The sequence below is a fragment of the Rhinolophus sinicus genome, chromosome 8 (assembly GCF_057876585.1).
Source record: "Rhinolophus sinicus isolate RSI-liver-muscle chromosome 8, RSI-T2T, whole genome shotgun sequence".
Lineage (NCBI taxonomy): Eukaryota > Metazoa > Chordata > Mammalia > Chiroptera > Rhinolophidae > Rhinolophus > Rhinolophus sinicus.
This window is the reverse complement of record NC_142508.1, coordinates 75,216,489-75,235,464: the sequence shown is the minus strand read 5'-3', so window position 1 is coordinate 75,235,464 and position 18,976 is coordinate 75,216,489. Positions and strand designations below refer to the sequence as shown.

Below are 18,976 nucleotides of genomic sequence, written 5' to 3'. Positions count from 1 at the left end.
GGATTAAAGTAGAAATCAGAATTTGGTATTTTTGTACTCTCAACATCCGCGAGGAATGGAGGGGGGCAGTTCTGTCACGTTCTCTGCATACAGACAATCGGACTCTTCTGAAAATGGAGGGAATACTCCCAAGGACTGGGTGGGCACAGGAAGAGTACAAATCCTGACTCTTCTTCTAAAGAGGACCAATTTTGAGGATCAAGTTTAATGGATTCCAACTAGTAGTGGGAATCTGAGAATTATATTCAATGTATCAAAAAGCCCAATAGGAAATCTAGATGTACTGGCGATTCAGCTGCAAAAGTGAACTACAGGTCTTGTATTGTTTTTAACCTTTTGATAATTATACCAAGTTAATAGTAGCACAGGTTATTTCACAATTATCAGAAGCAATGATTGGTATGATACAGTCTTCGATGAATAAAACAATTGATTAAATTAATAAATAGCATTCAGTAGACAGAATCTTTCAGAAACACAGGTCCCTAGGGATAAAAGTGGCTATTGTTTAAAAGGCAGGTAACCATTTACCTGTTTGCATCTCTATGTCATAATTGAGGTAGCTGAGTCTAACACAAGGAGAGAACGTGGCCAGCATCCTTACCCGTGAGGGAGACAATACTCAATCTAGTTCTAAGAGAGAAATTCTTCCTACTCTTCTAAGTTGCTTCCTTCCACTGAGATGTTCCTACATTTTGGCTTTCCTTCCATTCTCATGTATGTACGCACTAAGACTTTTTTTTACTATTAATTGTGACGATTTCTGTGGTTTGTATAAAGTGCTGAGAAAATACGTCAAGTTGCTATCACAGAAAAATCTTAAAATAATATCAACAGGAAAAAGGACGGATACAAAAATGGAATTTGAGTGCTATTTATCATTGGGCAAATTCTAAGGTATTCAAAACAACAGTAAGAGCTTGGTGAATATATTTTTAAGAAAGGACAGGTCACCTCCCTGTGTAATAATAATGTTTGCATGCTTATCCCTAGCCCCAGTTACCCTTCCATGTGAGAACCAGATGTGCCCTCTAAATCAGACAAATGCACACTGAAGGACATTCTGTAAACAGCTCTCAATGGGCTGGAAAAGACTGGGAACCATGTTAGAATAAATGATAACAGCTATTTAAATAAAATATCCATAAAGGCCATTATTGGGATGACTGGGAAATTTGAATGTGGACTGTGTATTACATGATGCTACTGTGTCATTCACTGTTAAGTGTCCTGAATGTGACGGTTACACTGTGGTTATGTAGGAGGATGTCCTTGTCCCTAGAAGGTACCTAGAAGTGTAGAGGGGGGAAGTGACATATGCACTTAACTCTCAGATATGGGAGGGGGATGGGGAGAGAAGGAGGGAGGGAGGGAGCGGGGCTCAAGCATCACCAGGCAGGATGCAGAATAGGCTTGTGCCATCCACAGAGAGGCAAACGGGCGAAAGGCATGCGAGTGTTCACACTGCTATTCTTATAGCTTCTCTGGAGGCTTGCAATTTTTCAAAATGAAAAGTTGGGAAGAACTTAAGAGTGCCAGGAAGTAATCCTGTGTTGGCACTGAGACAGGAGAGATGGAGCCCCCAAAACCAAGCTGTTTCTTATGCTGCAAACGGCGGGTTAGGGTTTGGCCGTCCACTGTCAACCAAAGGGAAGACGGCAAGTCAGAATGTCTGAAACATTTATGGGTTAAATTTCCTCCACTGGGATATTATGGCACTTACATGATTTTTAATGAAGAAGGTAAACACGCTGACATGTACTTAAAGAAAAAAAAAACGTAGTACAAACTACTTACACATTTGGTAAGAGTATAAATATTTTTGGAGTTGAAAAAGTCAATAAAAGGTAAAATCATTCTGATTTTAATGTTCATGTACATGTGTTCACTGGTTACTGCTTTGCATTTAATTTAAGACGGCCTTTTTAATAAGCAGAAAATGTGCATTTTTATATTGCTTAAATTTTAATATGGATTTTTGTTCAAAACAACACAGACATTCAGGCTACTTGTAAATGATACAAGATTTTTTGCTAATGAGGCATTATGTAGAACATATGCAAAAATCACAACTCAGTCTTCCAAAATAGACCACAATAACAGGAAAAAACATGATTTTAATAAAAAAGAGCAGCACTGGCTTTTTACTTCAAAGCAATTAAGGGCTTTGGATAACCAAAAGTTTATGTCAAGCTGATGCCAAACCAAACTGGTCTATTAAACACATACTATGAAGAGTTTCTATAATATTCTATGAAAAGGCTCTTTGCCATAAATATCAAGCACCACACTCTGAAGATTACAACTCTGTTTGCTTCATGTTTGAGAACAAGGAGTCCAACATCCAGATCAGACTTCTAGAATTTCAGATCTGAAATAATGTATCCGTGAAAGACAAGTTTAAATATGTTTTCCATTTTTGTGATTTTTCTCTACAGTAAATTATACCAAGTTTTATATTCCCCCCAACATTTTTTTCAACAGTTTTCCATTAGTCTCAAAAAAAAAAAAAAATTTGCTGTTACACATAAAACTTTGAGCTATGTGTAAACATATAAGAAAAAAAAAGACTTGAAGCCTCTTATTTGAAGTCATTTCTTCAGTTTTCAACAACTGTATTTCAGGAAACAATATGCCATTCAGTACAGGTACCCTTTCTTCCGAGCAAATAACATGTAGTCTTCAATTTTATAAAATCAATGAGGTAGGGTACAAACTGGTTTATTTCGTTGGCCTCTGCAACAAAAGTGCCTTCACGTATAATTCTTATTTTGTCTCTACCTCTAATTTTTCATATGACAAAAAATAGGTTGTACAGAGTTAATAATCTAGTCCCCTGAAGAGGGCAGTAGTTTAGTTTTTGAGGTAAACTCTTCTACATGCATATGTTGGTGTCTCTTGCTGAAAATACTTTCAGTAGAAAATATGTGTTCCCGTCTATGACTCTGTTTCTTCTACTCTTCTAGTCCTAGGACGGAAGGACGTCTGGATCTCCCTTTCAATTAGCATCAAACATGCGAGTTCCTAGATGATCATATCCCTTTGGAAAAGGGAACAGCAAACAGGGTCCATGCTACTCTTTGGGAACTTACGAGATATAACAGAGAAAGCGAAGCTGATAGGGCTGGACTCCAAGCTTGGGCGAAGGCCTAAGTGCCGACTTTCTATATTCAGATAATAGCGTAAATATGGCCGTGGGCAATTTATGAAGCTAACCATACTCAGGGTTGGGGTCTGGTCCTTCAGCACGCTTCCTCACGAGGAACCATTTCTTGGTTTTCCAAGAAGGTTAAGTCTAAGTCAGTTCTTCTTCCTAGGGGAGCGTGAATAACTCCTAGGTATTCAAGCTGGTTCAAAGCCAGGGTTCAGATTACATCCCCTAATATAATTCTCAAAAATATTCCTGTTTCTTTTGCCCTGCACTTAGAAGCATATATAAACATCACTAACTATGCAGAATTTCATTATACAATTTAATTTTACACATAACTTTTTAGGAACAGAAATTATTAGAGCTAATGCTAACCTTTTACATCTCTGATAGTTTTTCATGTATTTTTAGCCCACTTTATTTTTTAAAACAAGTCTCACATGATGCATCATTTCTTAGCTTTTTCAATTACCATGTAAGGTTAGTTTGTTAAAGGAGAATTAAACTCTGAGCCTGACATGAAAAACTAGAAAATCATACTTGGTGTTTCTAAATAAGAACTTCGCCACATAAGCATGATATGACATAAATGGGAAAGGGGAAAAACAAAGACAGGATTGAGGTCTGGTTTAGGAACACATGAAGAGAGAAATAAAAGAGCTATAACAATCAAAATGCAATGTGAAGACCTCATTTGGATTTTAATTCAAATCAACAGCAGAAAGACATCCTCAGGGGAGTGTGAGTAGATAATATTACGAGACAATGTCAAGGGATTGCTGTTAAGTTTGGTAGGTGTCCTAATGGCATGTGGTTAAGTTAAAAAGACAATTCCTTATCAGACAGGGGTACACACTGAAGTATTTACAGGCGAGATGACATGCTATCTGACTGGGGCTCAATAATTGAAGACAGTAAAGGTGACACGATGGATGAAACAGGCCTGGTACCACGCTCACAACTGTTAAAGCTGAGTGATGCATACACGGGAGTTCAGTATACTGCTCTCTCTACTTCAGGGTATGCTGGGTCCAAAAAAACAAAGAGAGACAAGAAAAGAAATAAAAACAGAAAAGCCATAAAGGGAAGAAAATAATTCAAGAAAGAATACAGTAAAAACATAAAGTTTTGTTGGAAGCACAAGGTGAAAGCACAAAACAAAAGGTATTAGAAACCAGAAAATAACAAAGGAGGATGGAAAAGAAAACACTGCACATGTCAAAAGGCAGCGAGGAGACCACGGAAGGGCCCCTCTGTCATCCGTAACAATCAACAGATTTTGACGCAAACTGAATATTAAGAGAGAGAACAACTTTTGGGGATAGAAAAACTGGTACCATGTTATGGAATTTACTCCCTTTTAAAGTTGAGAAAACTTAAGGCTGGACTTATTCACAAGGTACGCTAACAGCTTATGGAATTTACTCCCTTTTAAAGTTGAGAAAACTTAAGGCTGGACTTATTCACAAGGTACGCTAACAGCTGAGTCCTCGTCACATGTTTCTCTCTGTGGATCTAATCAAACGGTGTCAGGACCTTCTACAGTCTTGGGAAATGGGGCAAATGAGTGGAGCCCACCAGATGAGGCAGAGGAGCTTAGGGAAAACTGCCCTTTGACGAGAGTTGTTGATAGCAGTTGGTAGGTCTAGGGCAGGCTTCTATGAAGAGTGTTAAGTCAAAATGTGACTTTTACAGAGACTGGGCTTATCGTTCTATGGCATGTGATAAAGTATTTTAAACTAATTTTGACCTTATCACAGTGACATTTCTGTTTTAACATACCTTTGATCTGTGGCCTGCTGTTCTCGAAGCTGAAGAAGAGATAACTCAACTTCATTTTCTTTCCTTCGCAACTGAGTTTTCAGGATCTCAGCCAAGTGCTCTAACTCTTCTATCTGGCCTCTCTGTGACTGAATAACATTTTCTCTGAAATAAAGACCCTTTACATGAATTTGCAGTTTGAAGAAATAGCCGCAGTATTTAAGCTCAGTACAAAGAAAGCTCTTGATAATAAAGAGCAAGCAAATGTTAAAAGTTTTAGCTTCAGTGCCTCTGTGTGTAGGAAAATAGCAGATTAAATGTGATCTGCAGGTCCATATAAAAAAAAAAAAAATCGAAGCTATCCTTTTTATAAGATAATGTCATGGGCAATGGATTAAACTTCCGTTCAATCTGTCAGTATTTATTGGTCACCTACTGTGTACTCCCCGATCTGGTCATCTTCAGATTATTTATGTGCCTTTGTTCCTTGCTATGCAGATCTCCCTATGCCACCCAAATTAACACTTCAGAGCAAGATGGCAAAAAATTTGCAAATCATTATACAGTGGTCTCCAGCATGTATATATATTGACCTCCATCAGGCCTGGCAGCATCCCAGTGAGATGAGCCTCAGGAAACCGGTATGGAGCTGGCTTTTCAGCTGACTAACAGGTCAGTTTTATTCTCTCACTGTATAACCATTCCTGTAACTGGTATTTAAAATATTCAAAGGGAAACATTTTAACCCTTATTGGTCTTAAGCCACTATCTAGAGTATGATACTCTGCCTCGTGTCTTCTTTCCTCATTCAGAATTGTTATTTTTTGATGATCCAGGTGAAGGCGGGTGGATAACGTGGAACCTTTCTTCATTTGTGTGACTCACAGACACTGAAACCATGAGGCTTTGATTAACTGGAAAAGTAAGCTAAACGTGGCAGAAGTAACTTTTCTGAAACCATAGTATGATGAAGAATGCAGTACCGTAGAATCACAGTGAAACAAAATCTGAAATCCATATGTCTTTGATAACTCCAAACTTTTAAGCCACTCCCTCCAATTTTTTTTTTTAACCACAAAAAGGCTAATTAATTCAGGATTTTAAAAAAATTACCTGTAATTTTTCTGAAAATGAAAATGTTGCCTCTAAAGCTTCGACTCCTCTAAATGAATAGACTTTATGCTATTCCTTTGGGGGTGAAATTGTAAGAAAGAGGACTATTCTATAAAGCCTTCCATTGATGCAGTTGGTTAAGCTGCTCATTTTCCTCATTTTAATGGAAACGCGTTTAATAATATTTTCTTACTCCACAGATTTAGCTGAATTTTAGTGAATTATTTGTACGTCAGCCAATTTTGTTTAGAATAAGAGAGGAATCATAAACAAACATGATCAATCAACAAAGTTCTAAAATGACCACAAAAAGAATACATACAAATTTCTTATTTCTCCTTTGGCTTCTTCAAGTAAACTGTTGCCATGTTTTGTAAGCGTGGGTTGTAGAGTTTCTGCTACATCAGCATCTTGGAATCTAATACCTAGGAATAAATTAATAAGATTATAGAAGTTAGAAAACAGGACCCTTGGTTTGCTATCAGAAGGAAATTTGTAGTTTAATAAAATTTCCTAAGTATTGAGAGATGTGTGTTCTATAGTACAGAGAATTAGAAATACATTGCCAAAGGGACTATGAGATCTCAGCCACCAGTTGGCATTAAATAAAACACAGCAGCAAGTATAGTCTATTTAACAAATTCTACCATAGAGACTAAATTACCTAGAAATAATTTGATTCAACTTCAGATTTAAAACCCCAGAAGTAATTTCTGTGGTTAAAGAACAAAAGTCTACAATTTAGGTTTTTACAATATAAACTGAAGTATGAAGGAAAGGGTTTCAAAACTTCACTTTAAAAAAAAATTATTTTTGATAAAGGTTTTTCGATTTTTAAATTAGTTATTCACATTCTTTGACCTTACATCTTGTACCTTATCTTCATCGATACTATGAGTGTAAGTCAAATGTTTCCTGTACTTTGGTTTACTCCACACCGCAATACGAAAATCCATATTTAAACGAAGGTAATTCGAGCAGGGATCATCAACAGGATTCCTTTATATAAAACATTTTGCTGCTGTACTTAAAATATAATTTTTCTTATAAAACTAGTTATATGCAATTTTATAAGCTTAGTCCCATTGTTAAAAAATGAGACATACTTTTAATTATATGAGTTACTCTAGACTTGTAAATTATTAGAGTTCAAGGTGGATAAAATATGATATAGCATAAATTATTAGAGTTTAAGGCAGATAAATTATGACGAATAATTTAGTTTTTAATGGAGCATAGTCTCAGATGTAAAGGTACAGAAAAAATTCCTTCTCTTCAGAAAAGTTTACTTTTTAAAAATGAGAATTTTAATTAGAATGATGGAACTATTATTTGCAGTTTCCAAAATTTTTATCATCTATTGCTGTAATGCAGACTAAAGAACAGAAAAAATTCTATCTAAAACATTAAAATAGTTTACTGTGTTTAAATTTGCCAATTATATTTATTTTGGCAGTAATGCTAATTCTTAAGCATTTTGTATATAAATCATGGGAAATCTAAACATCACTAGTGGAATTTAAAAAACCTATTTTTATTCAATATATATCTTACAACTTGCCAATGGTTATATTTTGAAACATATACACTTCATAAAAATCTTTGCTCTTCACAATAAGAATTGTTTCTACATTACACTGATCACGCCTTAAGCTGGTACCTTTGTCCCTTATCCTGACAAGGCATAAATAGACAACGGTAATATTTGTACAGCAGCTTGGGGGTAAGCTGCTTGTGGCCAGAGAGGGTCTGGGGTTCTCACCCAGCCACCCCAGGCCGCGCTATCTCTGACAAGTCTGGCCCAAGTCCCAGTCTCAAAGGTGGTCTTGAAGAGTCTGTTAGGGTTACTAAGGTACCAACCTTGATAATGACGCCTCAAGTTTACTCAGAAAGATAGCGGGTATCTATCATTAAATAGGTCAGCACTATTTAATGCTTTGTGCAGCGTCTATGTCTTGGACTCTGTATCAAACAGTGAAAAAGGTCTGAATTACTGAGTGGAAACATAAGGAGAAATCTACGCTATGTAGTCATATTTTAAAAAGGCTCTGCCACTCTGTGGCACTTATTGTTCTACATGGAGAAACTTCCATCCAGCTCTTCTATTTAAACAGTGATTCACAGCACGAGATTAGCTTGCCATGTTACTCTGCAATTTGGGCATTGTGTTTACTTAGTATGGAAGACCTTGCAGACTTTATAGAGATCTTGCCCAAGTATAGTCACGGATGATAAAACTAAGGTTCAGAGAGGATAAGTGACTTTTTAAAGACGAGAGAGATTCTTTTGGCTCTACCATGTCCTGAGCTTTTTTCCTAATCTGGTGTTATCACACCATTTTACAGATGGGGCAAATGAGGCTCTGAGAGGTCAAGTGCTCTCTTCCATGTGAAAAGTTAATTAGTGGCAGAATGCATGTTCTGATTTATACTTCATTCTGATGACTTTGGTTATGTTCGAAGTCTCCTGCCAATCTCCCATGGCTAGGAGTGGTCAGGCTCTTTCATCTGCAGCTGCACGCTGCCTGTGTGGAGGCCTTACTGACTTCAAAGGTGCCATCTAGGGAACAGATAGTGTTAACATTTTGGCTGGGAGAAAAAATAGAACAAATTTTTCTCTCTTTTGTTCATATGGTGTTTTTTTTTTCTTCCTCAATGAATTGAAAGTTTTACATCATTTTTTATGTCCCTAAAAATGATAGGTCTTTATGTGAAGCGTATTCCAAACGAAGATCAGTTAGAGGTAAAATTTTATGGCCTTCCTTGTTGGTGAAAATTTTAAAATGTTACCTAAAATATTTATTGACTAATTGCTTCATTGTCAAGTTTGTCTGCGGGTGGAGAGAATTCAGATTTTATTAGAAATATTTAGTTTTTTTTCTATATTGAGTCTTCTCTATGTAATTGAATTGCTTTGTAACCTGGGTAGGTTTTAGGGGATTCATTTTCCTCAAAATGAGGAAAGTGGCCTATGATCACTTTTAGAGACGGAAGAGTGGAGGAGACCTTTATGGTCCCTTGCTTGCGCCCTTTTATTTTATATGTAAAGACAACTCAAGTTCGGGATGATTAGAGACTTATCCACGGTCACCAGAAACTAATTAGAGGAGCAAGAACCCATCTTTCAAAGCTCCTACTTATGTACATATTCCACTGTTATGTTGTCTTCATACAATGAGAAAGATTTAAACAATTTCGCAGATTTTGTAAAAGGTCTTTCTATGAAGAACTTAAGTGTGAGCACTCAGAACATAAAGTGTGTTCATATATAAGCAAACTAGCTGGTTTCTCCACTAGCCTGAGTGAATGTGATCTGCTTCTGTAATATAAGAAACCAACTCCAACTAAACGGAACTCATATTTTACGTAGTTTCATACATGTCTCTTATCAGTAAGAATGGTTATGTTCAACAAATTTGATTGTGATCTCGTGATTCTTAAATCAAATGATCTTCATGTTAATATTAATGACTATCAAAAACTCAAAAAACTACTTTTTTCTTTCTAAAGACACCTAAAAACAGGAATACAGAAATAAAATTGAGTGTGTGTATGTGTGTGTGTTTGTGTAAAACGACCTATTAAAAGACTTAAGTTTAGGATTTAATGTAAGCTTTATTTTACCTTTCCGAGGGCATTCCTGTAAGCCTGCATTTTCATTCACTTTTCTACGCCCAGTATTCACACGAGATTGCACATGATTGTATGGAGTTTGCCTGTAACCCTGGATTTGAAGTTGCTGTTTGGCTGAAATTAGTCTGTTTTTGAGAACTTCATTTTGTCTTTCAAGCTCATGAACTTTCTCTTGCAGCTGTTCAATCATTTCTTCCATTTCCACATCACGTCCCAGCCGCTTGGGGCCGCCACCAACCCGCTCATATCTTTTCTTGTCATTAACTAGCCGTATTAACTTGGTGGCCATTCTAGGGAAATAATAAAAAGATGAAAAGGAATGTGAGAAGTCAGCATAAAATGCATTCTGTTGAAAGGAACATAATCACTGTGAAGACTTCAGTGCAGAACCTGAATAATAAATTTCAGGTTTTGATGTAACTATTACTGCCTGTGAAGAATCCTTTGATGATAATTGAAACCACTGGGCAACAATCTGCTTTATAGCACTGACAAATAACAGTTTCCTAAGGCTTATCATTTAAGGTTAGTAAAGAGAGGACACATATTTACTCCATATGTTCCTCAAATGCAATTTTTAACGCATGACCTTATGTAGGAATGCTGTATGCACTTAAATGCAGTGGGTTATATCTGCAAGCCACAGTGAGTTAAAACTTTTGGAAAGTGTGTTAAGACGGTGCGGCATTTAGGTAATACATTGTTTTCAGTTTCTCTGGGATTAAGACATACTACAAATATAAAAGTGTTAGAATGCATAGATACACACATATAAAAAGCCCAATGAAAAATTCAAAAGAACCCAAAATGCACCATTAAGTGTTGCTTAGGGCTCAAGAAACATCCATGTTTAATGGTAGAAAATAATGAGATGAGAAAAGTACTATTTTAATGCTACCTTTAAGGTTAGACATAAATTGTGCTTTTGACATCTCAGGAGTTTATACCTTTGATTTTTTTAAGTTTTGATAAAAACTGGTTAGACAGAACAAAAGACAGAAAGGGCACATGGGGGTGATGTAATATACACGTACGGAAAACATGCCTGACAGTGAATGGAAAAATCTTGGCAGGACAAGAAAGAAAAGGTGGCTTTGATGAGAGACACAAGTTCAAGACTTTACAAAATTGGTCGCACATCTTCAATAGCTGATTCTAGTTTATAGTGAATCTATTTTTATAAAGACCCAGACAGGAGATTGAAAATAAAAACTCACTTCATTTTTCTTTAAACGGCGTTTGCTTTATTTTAGCATGGTTATGGACAGAAGCTTTTACTTAAGAGAACAAAAGTGAAATAAAAAAATCCTTAATAGCTTTGGGATGTCATAGAACAACCTTTTTTTGCCCTAAGCAGAGTCCTCTGTAAAAGCGGTAGTAATACATGTCTATCTACACTCTGGCTTCTCGGCCTACAGCATGTGGCATCAGGGAGAGCTATGCATAACATAATCAGTTAAGATTGTTTTCTCTTTCCCTTGAGGCACATCCATTAAACATGCTTTATAAGGGATACAGGATAATAAAAACCAAGATCCAAGAGTACCACAAACACCCTAGTAAAATAATCAATGGATTAGTTCCTTTTCCACCTAATCCACAGAATGATGTATCATTGGGAAATTTGGGCAGGTATCAGAGCCCAAGAGAGTCACACACTCTTCCTAGCCCTTTAATGAGCTTAGGATCCTGAGCCCCACCCAATGTTTTATCCATAGAAATATGGTAGCCATCTAAGCGAGATGTCAACCTGAATATCTGAATCTCCTGTACAGAGTGACTTTGACAGAGATACAGATTACAGTCAAAAGAAAGACACAGATTTAATATGAAAAAGCAGTCAACATCTAGAGAAAAATCAATGACCCCAATGTTTAAGGCAAGAAAAGCACATCAATAGAGTGGCTTTAAATTCCTTCCAAGAATTTCAAGTAAACTTTGTCAAGAAACATAGATTGCATCTCTTGTTCCAGTAATAGTAATAATTTTTGTTTGTTTGATTTCATTATTTTATGATGTTAAAAAATTCATTTGAGCACTTACTTAAAAATGTGGTTTACCAAAGCTACATCTATAATGAAGTAAGTGATACTAATTACATCTTAAGGAGAAATTTAAAGGCAGTTCTATGCAGGTATGTGGGTAGTGTCAGTGGTGTGAAATCGAGAAGGAATCTAGAACTTGGGTTACAGTGGTCATTAGATCACTACTCTGAGGTCTGAGGAAAGCCAAATCCCAGGAGGTTCAATGGTGTGAACACATCATAGGCTGGTGGCAGAGAGGTAACAGAACACATGCGCACAATTTGCACACAACTCCTAGCCGAGTCCATTTTCCAGTAAACCGCGCGGCTCGTTATGAAGTTGTTCTGTATTTTCTGGCCAGGACAAATTACTAATGAGGCCAAGGTGGTGAATTCAGTTTTTTTTTACTGACCAATTAGGCTAACAAAGAGAAAGAAAACTGTTTAGTGGTCACAGACCACATCCCTCATTGTGAGAGGCTGGTCAGAAAAGGAATCAGGCAAGTGAGTCACATGCCTTGAAAAAAAGGACTTCACCGTCACTCAAAAGCCAACTCAAAGTAAAAGCCCCATGCACAGCATGTCAGTAGGTCATTAAAACAAAGTCCACAGAGTAGAAACTGAACTAGAATCACCCCTTCAGGATAAATTCTAAGCAGGAAAAAACCCTATCTTCTGTCTTGGCTGTCTCAGCTTTTCACTGAATTTAAACATCAATATGAATATACAGACCTGTTCATGCTTCTAGAGGTGAACACACTTTTTTGGTTTTAATGCGACCCCTCAGAAGACAGTATAGAGTTTCTGAACAGGAAAGAATGTCTACTCTTAAGAAATGATCTCTGCAGAAATTTTTGCATGCAAGTCAAAAGTGACAATGTTTCTTCAGAAACAGTTGAGACTCTTTAAAATATAGATTCTAGACGAACCTAAACAAAGTTAAGTATGTTCCAGATATCGAAATAATGTTTTCATTAGTAAACCCTAAATGTTAAGGAAACATGCATTCTGACAAGTTAAAGTAGCTAATTACTTTCTTAAACTTTCATTTTAAAATCAAGACATTTAAAAACAGATGCTTTGGCCATTTGCTTGTTAAACTATAAATATTAAACCAAAAGTTATTTATAGATATGATATACTCATGGCACTCTTAGCTATTAGCTCTTTCTTTCAAATAGCAACTTCAGACATATAACAATCGTTTTGGTTTATTATTCTAGTTTGTAAGAGTTTCCATCTTTAAAAATTGTATTTATTTACAACCTGCCTTGTTCCAAAAAAAAAAAAAAAAGATTCAAGGTGGGGTTTTCAATTAAGTTTATAAAAAAGCATATCCTCCAAACTTTACAGAGTCAGGAAATAAAGCTAAAAGCTTTTTATCATAACCTTTTAATTTTATCCTCTTGCTTGCGGGCATGCTGTTTAAGTAAAATGTTCTCATCATGCAAACGCAAAAATCTGTCTTCCAGTTCCTCCCGGCTAACACGAGACACCGCCTGGCGATATTTCATTGTCCTTGTTGAAGTTTCTGCAAAAACGCCAAGGTAATTAATAGTGGGATGACTGAAAATAAAAACATTTATCAATGGTAAAAATGTTAACTGTTGATATTAATATAAAATCTGACGTACTCATCTCAGATTTTTTCTTTGAGACCTACAATTAAGATTGTTTTAGAAAATATTAGAGCATTGTTCACATTACTGATTGGAGGTGAGAAAAACCTTTGCTGTTGATACTTTATATGTAATATGAAGAATTTGAACAGTAATAGTATCCACTCAAAAATATATTCAAACATCCATTCTTTAAGAATGTAAGCTGGAACTTTGATTCAACAGACTTTTCAATTTATATGCTGAATGTTGAAAAAACAAATTAAAAGTCTGAGTATCTGAAAGCATTTTTTATTTTACAAAGGTAAGAATTATAAAAATAATTTGGTGAAATAATAAGATTAAGATAGTTTTGTGATCCATGGGTATTGGATTATAGAAAAGAAACTATAAAATTTGTAAGACCAAACAAAAAAAAAAAAAAACCTTCACAAATTATTTATAAGCTATGTTAAATATTTTCAAAGAACTTTTATACCTTTTAGCATGTGTATATATTTTTTTGCGTAAGTTTAAATTTGGTATTTTCCATATCACTGTGAAGTCGGTTGATTTTCAAAAATCCTCCGAAAGAAACAAAGAACAAATAACAAATTGACAAAGATTAAAGCCCTGTGGTGGGTTACTGAGGGCAAGAATTGAACTTTGGGTATCAAATCCCAATAAATAGTTTTGCACACTTAAAATTTATTTGTATTTGAATTCCTGATACTCTGCCAAAAATCTAAAGCAAAGCTTATACATGCATTCTACTTTGAACAATAAAAGCTGCACAGTCAAATTAATCTTTTTCAGTCAACAATAATACACTGACCACCTTTCTATGATAGTTCAAGGAGGCTGCTTGCACTCACTATTCTGATTAACAGGTGTCTGAAGATGCCTTAGTGGAATGTATTTTACATCGCAGTCCTCTCAATGACAAGTGCAGTGGCATGACAGCTTAGCTGACATACTGATCACAGGCAAACAAAAACATAGTTCTCCACTCTAAATTGTTCCTTAAATAAGGCAGTGCTTTCCTTTCTCATTTTGAAAGTGCTCTATAGTAACTACTAAGAAATAAAAGAGAAAGAAAAGCTTTAATGTATGTTAATTTGATAAAACAAACTCAGTATCACTTGGATAAACAAACCATTTGGAGATACTCTACTTGAAAGACAAAAAATTTTAAATATGGTATTTCCTCCCATATAAAATTTAAACATAGGGAAACATTTTAATGGGAAATGTGATTTAAGCCAGGCAATTTGGTTTGGAGGCTTGATACTCTCTGTAGCTTCTACTGATATGTGGAATTTTAAAAAGATGATTTATAACAATTCTTTATCAGAATAGAGAGAGTTTTACATTTTCTATGAGCTGTTGATAATTGACGCATGCAGTAAAATACCACATGTTGTTCTAAACACGCCATCCTTGTTTAGTCCAATCAAAAGCTAAATAGTTACTTAAATGGCTTCGTTTGTATGAATATCAAAAATACTTTAAATTAAAAGTAAAGAAGTTACTGATCAAAGTTCATAACTGTAATAAATAACAGCTGGCCATACCTTGTAACCCTCCCATTCCAAAGAGGTTTAGACCTGTATCTTTCACAGGCAGGTCTCCTGCAGTCTCATCAGTTGGACCAGACATGGCCTATCTGTGGAGAAAAGAAAATTCAAATAAAATCTTTCCAAGTTATAACATTAACTATGCAATGGAATGAACCAAATAAAACGAATAAGGCACTAGAACTTTAATGGACATCTTATTGCCCACATGTGTAGGCTGAAGAAGATGAAAGCTTCTATTTTAAAAGTAATACTACATTCAATCATGGAGACAGTGTTCCTTTCAACAGTATATTTCCTATAGTTTGCTTAGGAAATGAGGTAAGATTATCATTCTTCCTCTCTCTTCTTCTTGTTCCTCTATGTGAAACAAAACTAAACTCCCTCAAATTTGAGAAATACCTCCTCTCCATTCCCCATCCCTTTCTCTGCCCCCCAAAGAAAGCAGCTATCTTAGAAAAAACTCAAGTCAGGAACTTGATTCCAATGGTTGTTCTATTGCTTCCTAGCTGGTCAAGTCATCTAATCTCACGGAGTTTCAGTTCCTTAATTTAAAAATGGAAACAACAATACCAACAATACCTATCTCACAGTTATTCTAAAGGTAAGTGAGATGGTAAATGAAAAGTGTTTAGTACATTTGCCTGGGATGTCAATATTACTTGAATATTAATTTTCAGCTTGATGCACAAATGAGTAGGTAGTTCCAAGTTTTGCAAAAGAGGTTTCATAAATTCACCAACGGGCTTTTATTGTTGTTGAGACCTGTCTTTGTTGCCAAGAGGCCTACGTCCCAGGGCTTACTGCTTCAACATACAGGCTGCCCAGCTAATTCTGGCATTTTTAGAGTTTCTATTCTTCAGAGATACACAACAGTAGCTTAGCTTTGTATGTGGATATGAGTGGTCTTTGCAATGTCTACTATGCCAAAATAAAAAAAAAGATTTTATATTTTCATTTCAATCTATCCAGAAAACCAAATGCAAACTGCCAATGAAGATGCCCTAAGGCAGAGGTTTGCAATCTCTAGAACCGGGTCCTAGAATGTCAAGTCCAAGAGAAGAGCAAGCTTCTTTGATTTGTTCTCCTCTCAGAGGCTGGCACGGAGCTGGGCACATAGCAGGCATTCACTAAACAGTTTCTGAATGAATGGAGTCCATGGGGCTTCAGGGTCTGTGGACCCAGAGAGCAGAGATGGTTTACAAAATCTTGTACACTTATGTGCATATGCAGTACCTTTTAGAGGGAAGGTTCACAACTTTTATGATAAGTCATCAGAGGTTGAGAACCACTGCATTTTGCGGTGACATACATAGCTAACAGACAGATACCTGGGTGTTCGTTCATCTACTTCTTTTGGAGACAGTGCTATAAAAAAGGTCAATTTTAGGAGCCAAATTATCAAGCAGTTTAAAGACAGGACACTTGTGAAACGGAGAGCTTTTCCATGACAAAGGTATAATAGCGTTTATAATAACAATGACGACCGTATCAACATTTATTGAATGCTTACTATAATGTGCCAGGCGCTCTTCCAAGTGCACTGCTTATATGAATTAATCAAATATCTCACAACATCCTGGTGCTATTGTGAGTCCTGCTATGCAAATGAAGAGTGAGACAGCACAGGTAACTTGCCCAAGGTCACACATCTCAGAAGTAACTGTCTAGTCTTATTTTTGTCCCTCTTAGGAAGGGGGGTGTTCTGGCATCTAGAGGTAAGCGCTGCTGCTAAACATCCTCAGTGCCCAGGATGGTCTGACCCAGAATGTGAATGAGCTTGAGAAACACGGTGCCGTGCGGCAGTACCTTTCCAACACCCTCTCTCACCAGCCCTTCTTGCTCCCTGTCCTCCACTCACACTGTTGTCCTTTAGGGACCCTTGCTGGCTCCTCATTCTCTGGAGCTCCGCTCCAATGTCACTTCCTCAGAGAGGCCTTCCCTGATCATCCTGTGAAAGTCCTCTTCCTCCTGATTTCACCGCTGTTTATATCTGTTACAGCAATCATCTCTAGCTGAAATTTTAAAAAACGTTTACTAGTTCGTGACAAGTGTGTCTTCACTAATAAAGTACAAATAAGCACCTTCAGACGAACAAGCATCTTGAGACGGGTTTCTGTCCTCTTTACAGCTGGTTGGGAACAGTGCCTGGCACAGGTGGGCACCAACCTTCCTATGTATTGAATGGATAAATGAATATCTGGCACTGAGATGAAAATGGTAAACAAAGTCCCTGCCTCTATGTACTTATTAGGCTAGGAGGTAATAAGCTGATAAACAGATAATGATAAATAGTTAAGCACACAGTAGGCCACTCAGGAGGCTTGTAAGGGTGTGCCAACCAATTCCTAACCCAGATACAAGAAGCGAACAGTGTTTATGTCACCTTCTGCTTGAAGAAGGACTTGAACGGGCACTGCAATTAGCATCAACTCTCATCAGCTAGGGTTTAGATCTGGGACATACATTTTCAAAACGGTGCTGGGCGTGGGGGTAACGGGCGGGCTGTGATTCAGGCCTGAGGGTGTGGAGGTGTTTCGTGCTGGGCTGCTTTTCAAGCGAGCAGAACTCCAGGGCCTTCTCCAGGCCGTCGAGCAGACCCCAGGATCCCGGCCTGGTAGGGGATCGGCCACCTCCATGCCCCCCGCCTACTCCCCCAGAGTACTCACCGCCACTCTCTCCCCGCCGGTCGCTAACCGTTGCTATAGCGCCGACGGCGTGTCCGGCGAGTGGCCGAGAGAAGCACGGGAAAAACATGGCAGGCCCTGTTGCCTCCTGGGAAATGTAGTTTTCCTCGGGCCCTGGCCCGCCAGCTCGCAGAGTAGCGGACTACGCTCGCCCAGCTGTCGGATCTGGGAAATTCTAGTGCTCTGGACTCCGACACAATCGGGAGCCGCTGCGGTGCATCCTGGGAGTGGTAGTTCTCGATGCCCTTGTGGAGAATGGCGCCGGACGGAAGCAGGATGCCGAGAGAACTACACGCAGGAGGCGGGGTCCAAGGCGAGGGATCTACAAGACCAGCAGTGGCGAAGGAGGCAGGAGCGGCAGCATGAAGCGGACCCAGACCGCCGAGGAACGAGAACGGGAAGCTAAGGTATGTCGGGCTCTCTAGAGTCTGGGATCTGCCGTGCGCTTGCAGTTAGGGGCAGGGAACCGGAAGGGTTTGGCTGGATGGCGAGTGGACGCACAGGCTTAAGCCAAGGCATGAAAGGGCCTTGCCAGCAAGGGAGCCAGAGATGGGGTTATAAACTCGTGCTGCTCGGGATGCAGGCCTAGTCCTGTTGGGTCAGCTCACAAATGAGAAGACACCCATTTACTTGTTCTGCTTCTGCACTTATTCCTTGAGTACATTTATAGCTACTCTTGTGCCTCAGTTTACCGGACTCTCAGATGACTGAGCATACCAGCTGTGTGTTCTCTTTGGTAATGATTTCTGAGGACTGAGAGCAGTTTAGATGAAGTCTATGTGCGCTCAGATGTGTTTATTTGGAACAGTTGTCTCGGGGGCAGCTGATAGGTTCCATGTCTTCAGCACAGTGCGTAGGAAAACTTAACTACAATCCTATTATGTACTTTTGGGGTTTAGCCTCTGGTAGCTGCCATTCCATCGGATGAAAATAATAATAGCAATACCAACTCTTACAATAGTATTTATTACATGTCAGGCTTTGCGTTGAGTTCACAATATTTATATTATTTCATATTCTTACCACAGCAGATTGCAAGATAGATATTATACAGATGGAGTTATCAACAGTCCTGTTTTACGGATGAAGACTTGAGGCTCAGAAGAATTAAGTGTTTTCCTTTCATTCCCCAGATCAAGTCCTATGTGTCTAAATATATTGGTAATTTATCCACTTATTTCCATCTCCACCACCTTGGACCAAGCTACCATCGTCTCTTTAATGGATTGTTACAACAGTCTCCCTGTTGGTTTACATTCACTCTACACCCTAACACTCCTTTGTCCTCTTCTTCCCGTCCTCCCACATAATCAGTCTTTACTCCATATTGTGGAGTGTGATCTTTTCAAAATACAAATCTAATCATGTCAATTTCCTTCCTTCCTCCTCTTCCAACCACCTGTTTAAAATATTCTATGACTTTTATTGCTGTTA

At 37.7% G+C, this 18,976-nt stretch overlaps 2 protein-coding genes across 7 annotated transcripts in view; one reads left to right on the top strand and one right to left on the bottom strand.

Moving 5' to 3' along the window:
• RPGRIP1L (RPGRIP1 like) overlaps window positions 1-17,698 on the bottom strand; it is an 85,946-nt gene extending 68,248 nt beyond the window's left edge. For 2 of the 5 annotated variants that reach the window (XM_019732369.3, XM_074314870.2), the window contains exons 1-6: window positions 17,525-17,694; window positions 14,853-14,944; window positions 13,070-13,211; window positions 9,649-9,947; window positions 6,348-6,450; window positions 4,934-5,077 (exon numbers count right to left, since the gene is read on the bottom strand). In XM_019732369.3, the coding sequence (XP_019587928.3) occupies window positions 4,934-5,077; window positions 6,348-6,450; window positions 9,649-9,947; window positions 13,070-13,211; window positions 14,853-14,937 (773 nt within the window). In that variant the 5' untranslated portion in view covers window positions 14,938-14,944; window positions 17,525-17,694. Of the gene's footprint in view, window positions 1-4,933; window positions 5,078-6,347; window positions 6,451-9,648; window positions 9,948-13,069; window positions 13,212-14,852; window positions 14,945-16,716; window positions 16,854-17,524 lie in introns of those variants that run through there. The other 3 variants (XM_074314867.2, XM_074314869.2, XM_074314868.2) reach the window with 3 other exon arrangements.
• Window positions 17,699-17,794: 96 nt separating this feature from the next.
• The window catches only part of FTO (FTO alpha-ketoglutarate dependent dioxygenase), a 339,023-nt gene continuing 337,841 nt past the window's right edge, over window positions 17,795-18,976 (top strand). The window contains exon 1 of one of the 2 annotated variants that reach the window (XM_019732370.3): window positions 17,795-17,949. In XM_019732370.3, coding sequence (XP_019587929.3) covers window positions 17,905-17,949 — 45 coding nt within the window. In that variant the 5' untranslated portion in view covers window positions 17,795-17,904. The remainder of the gene's footprint in view (window positions 17,950-18,976) is intronic. The other variant, XM_074314872.2, reaches the window with a different exon arrangement.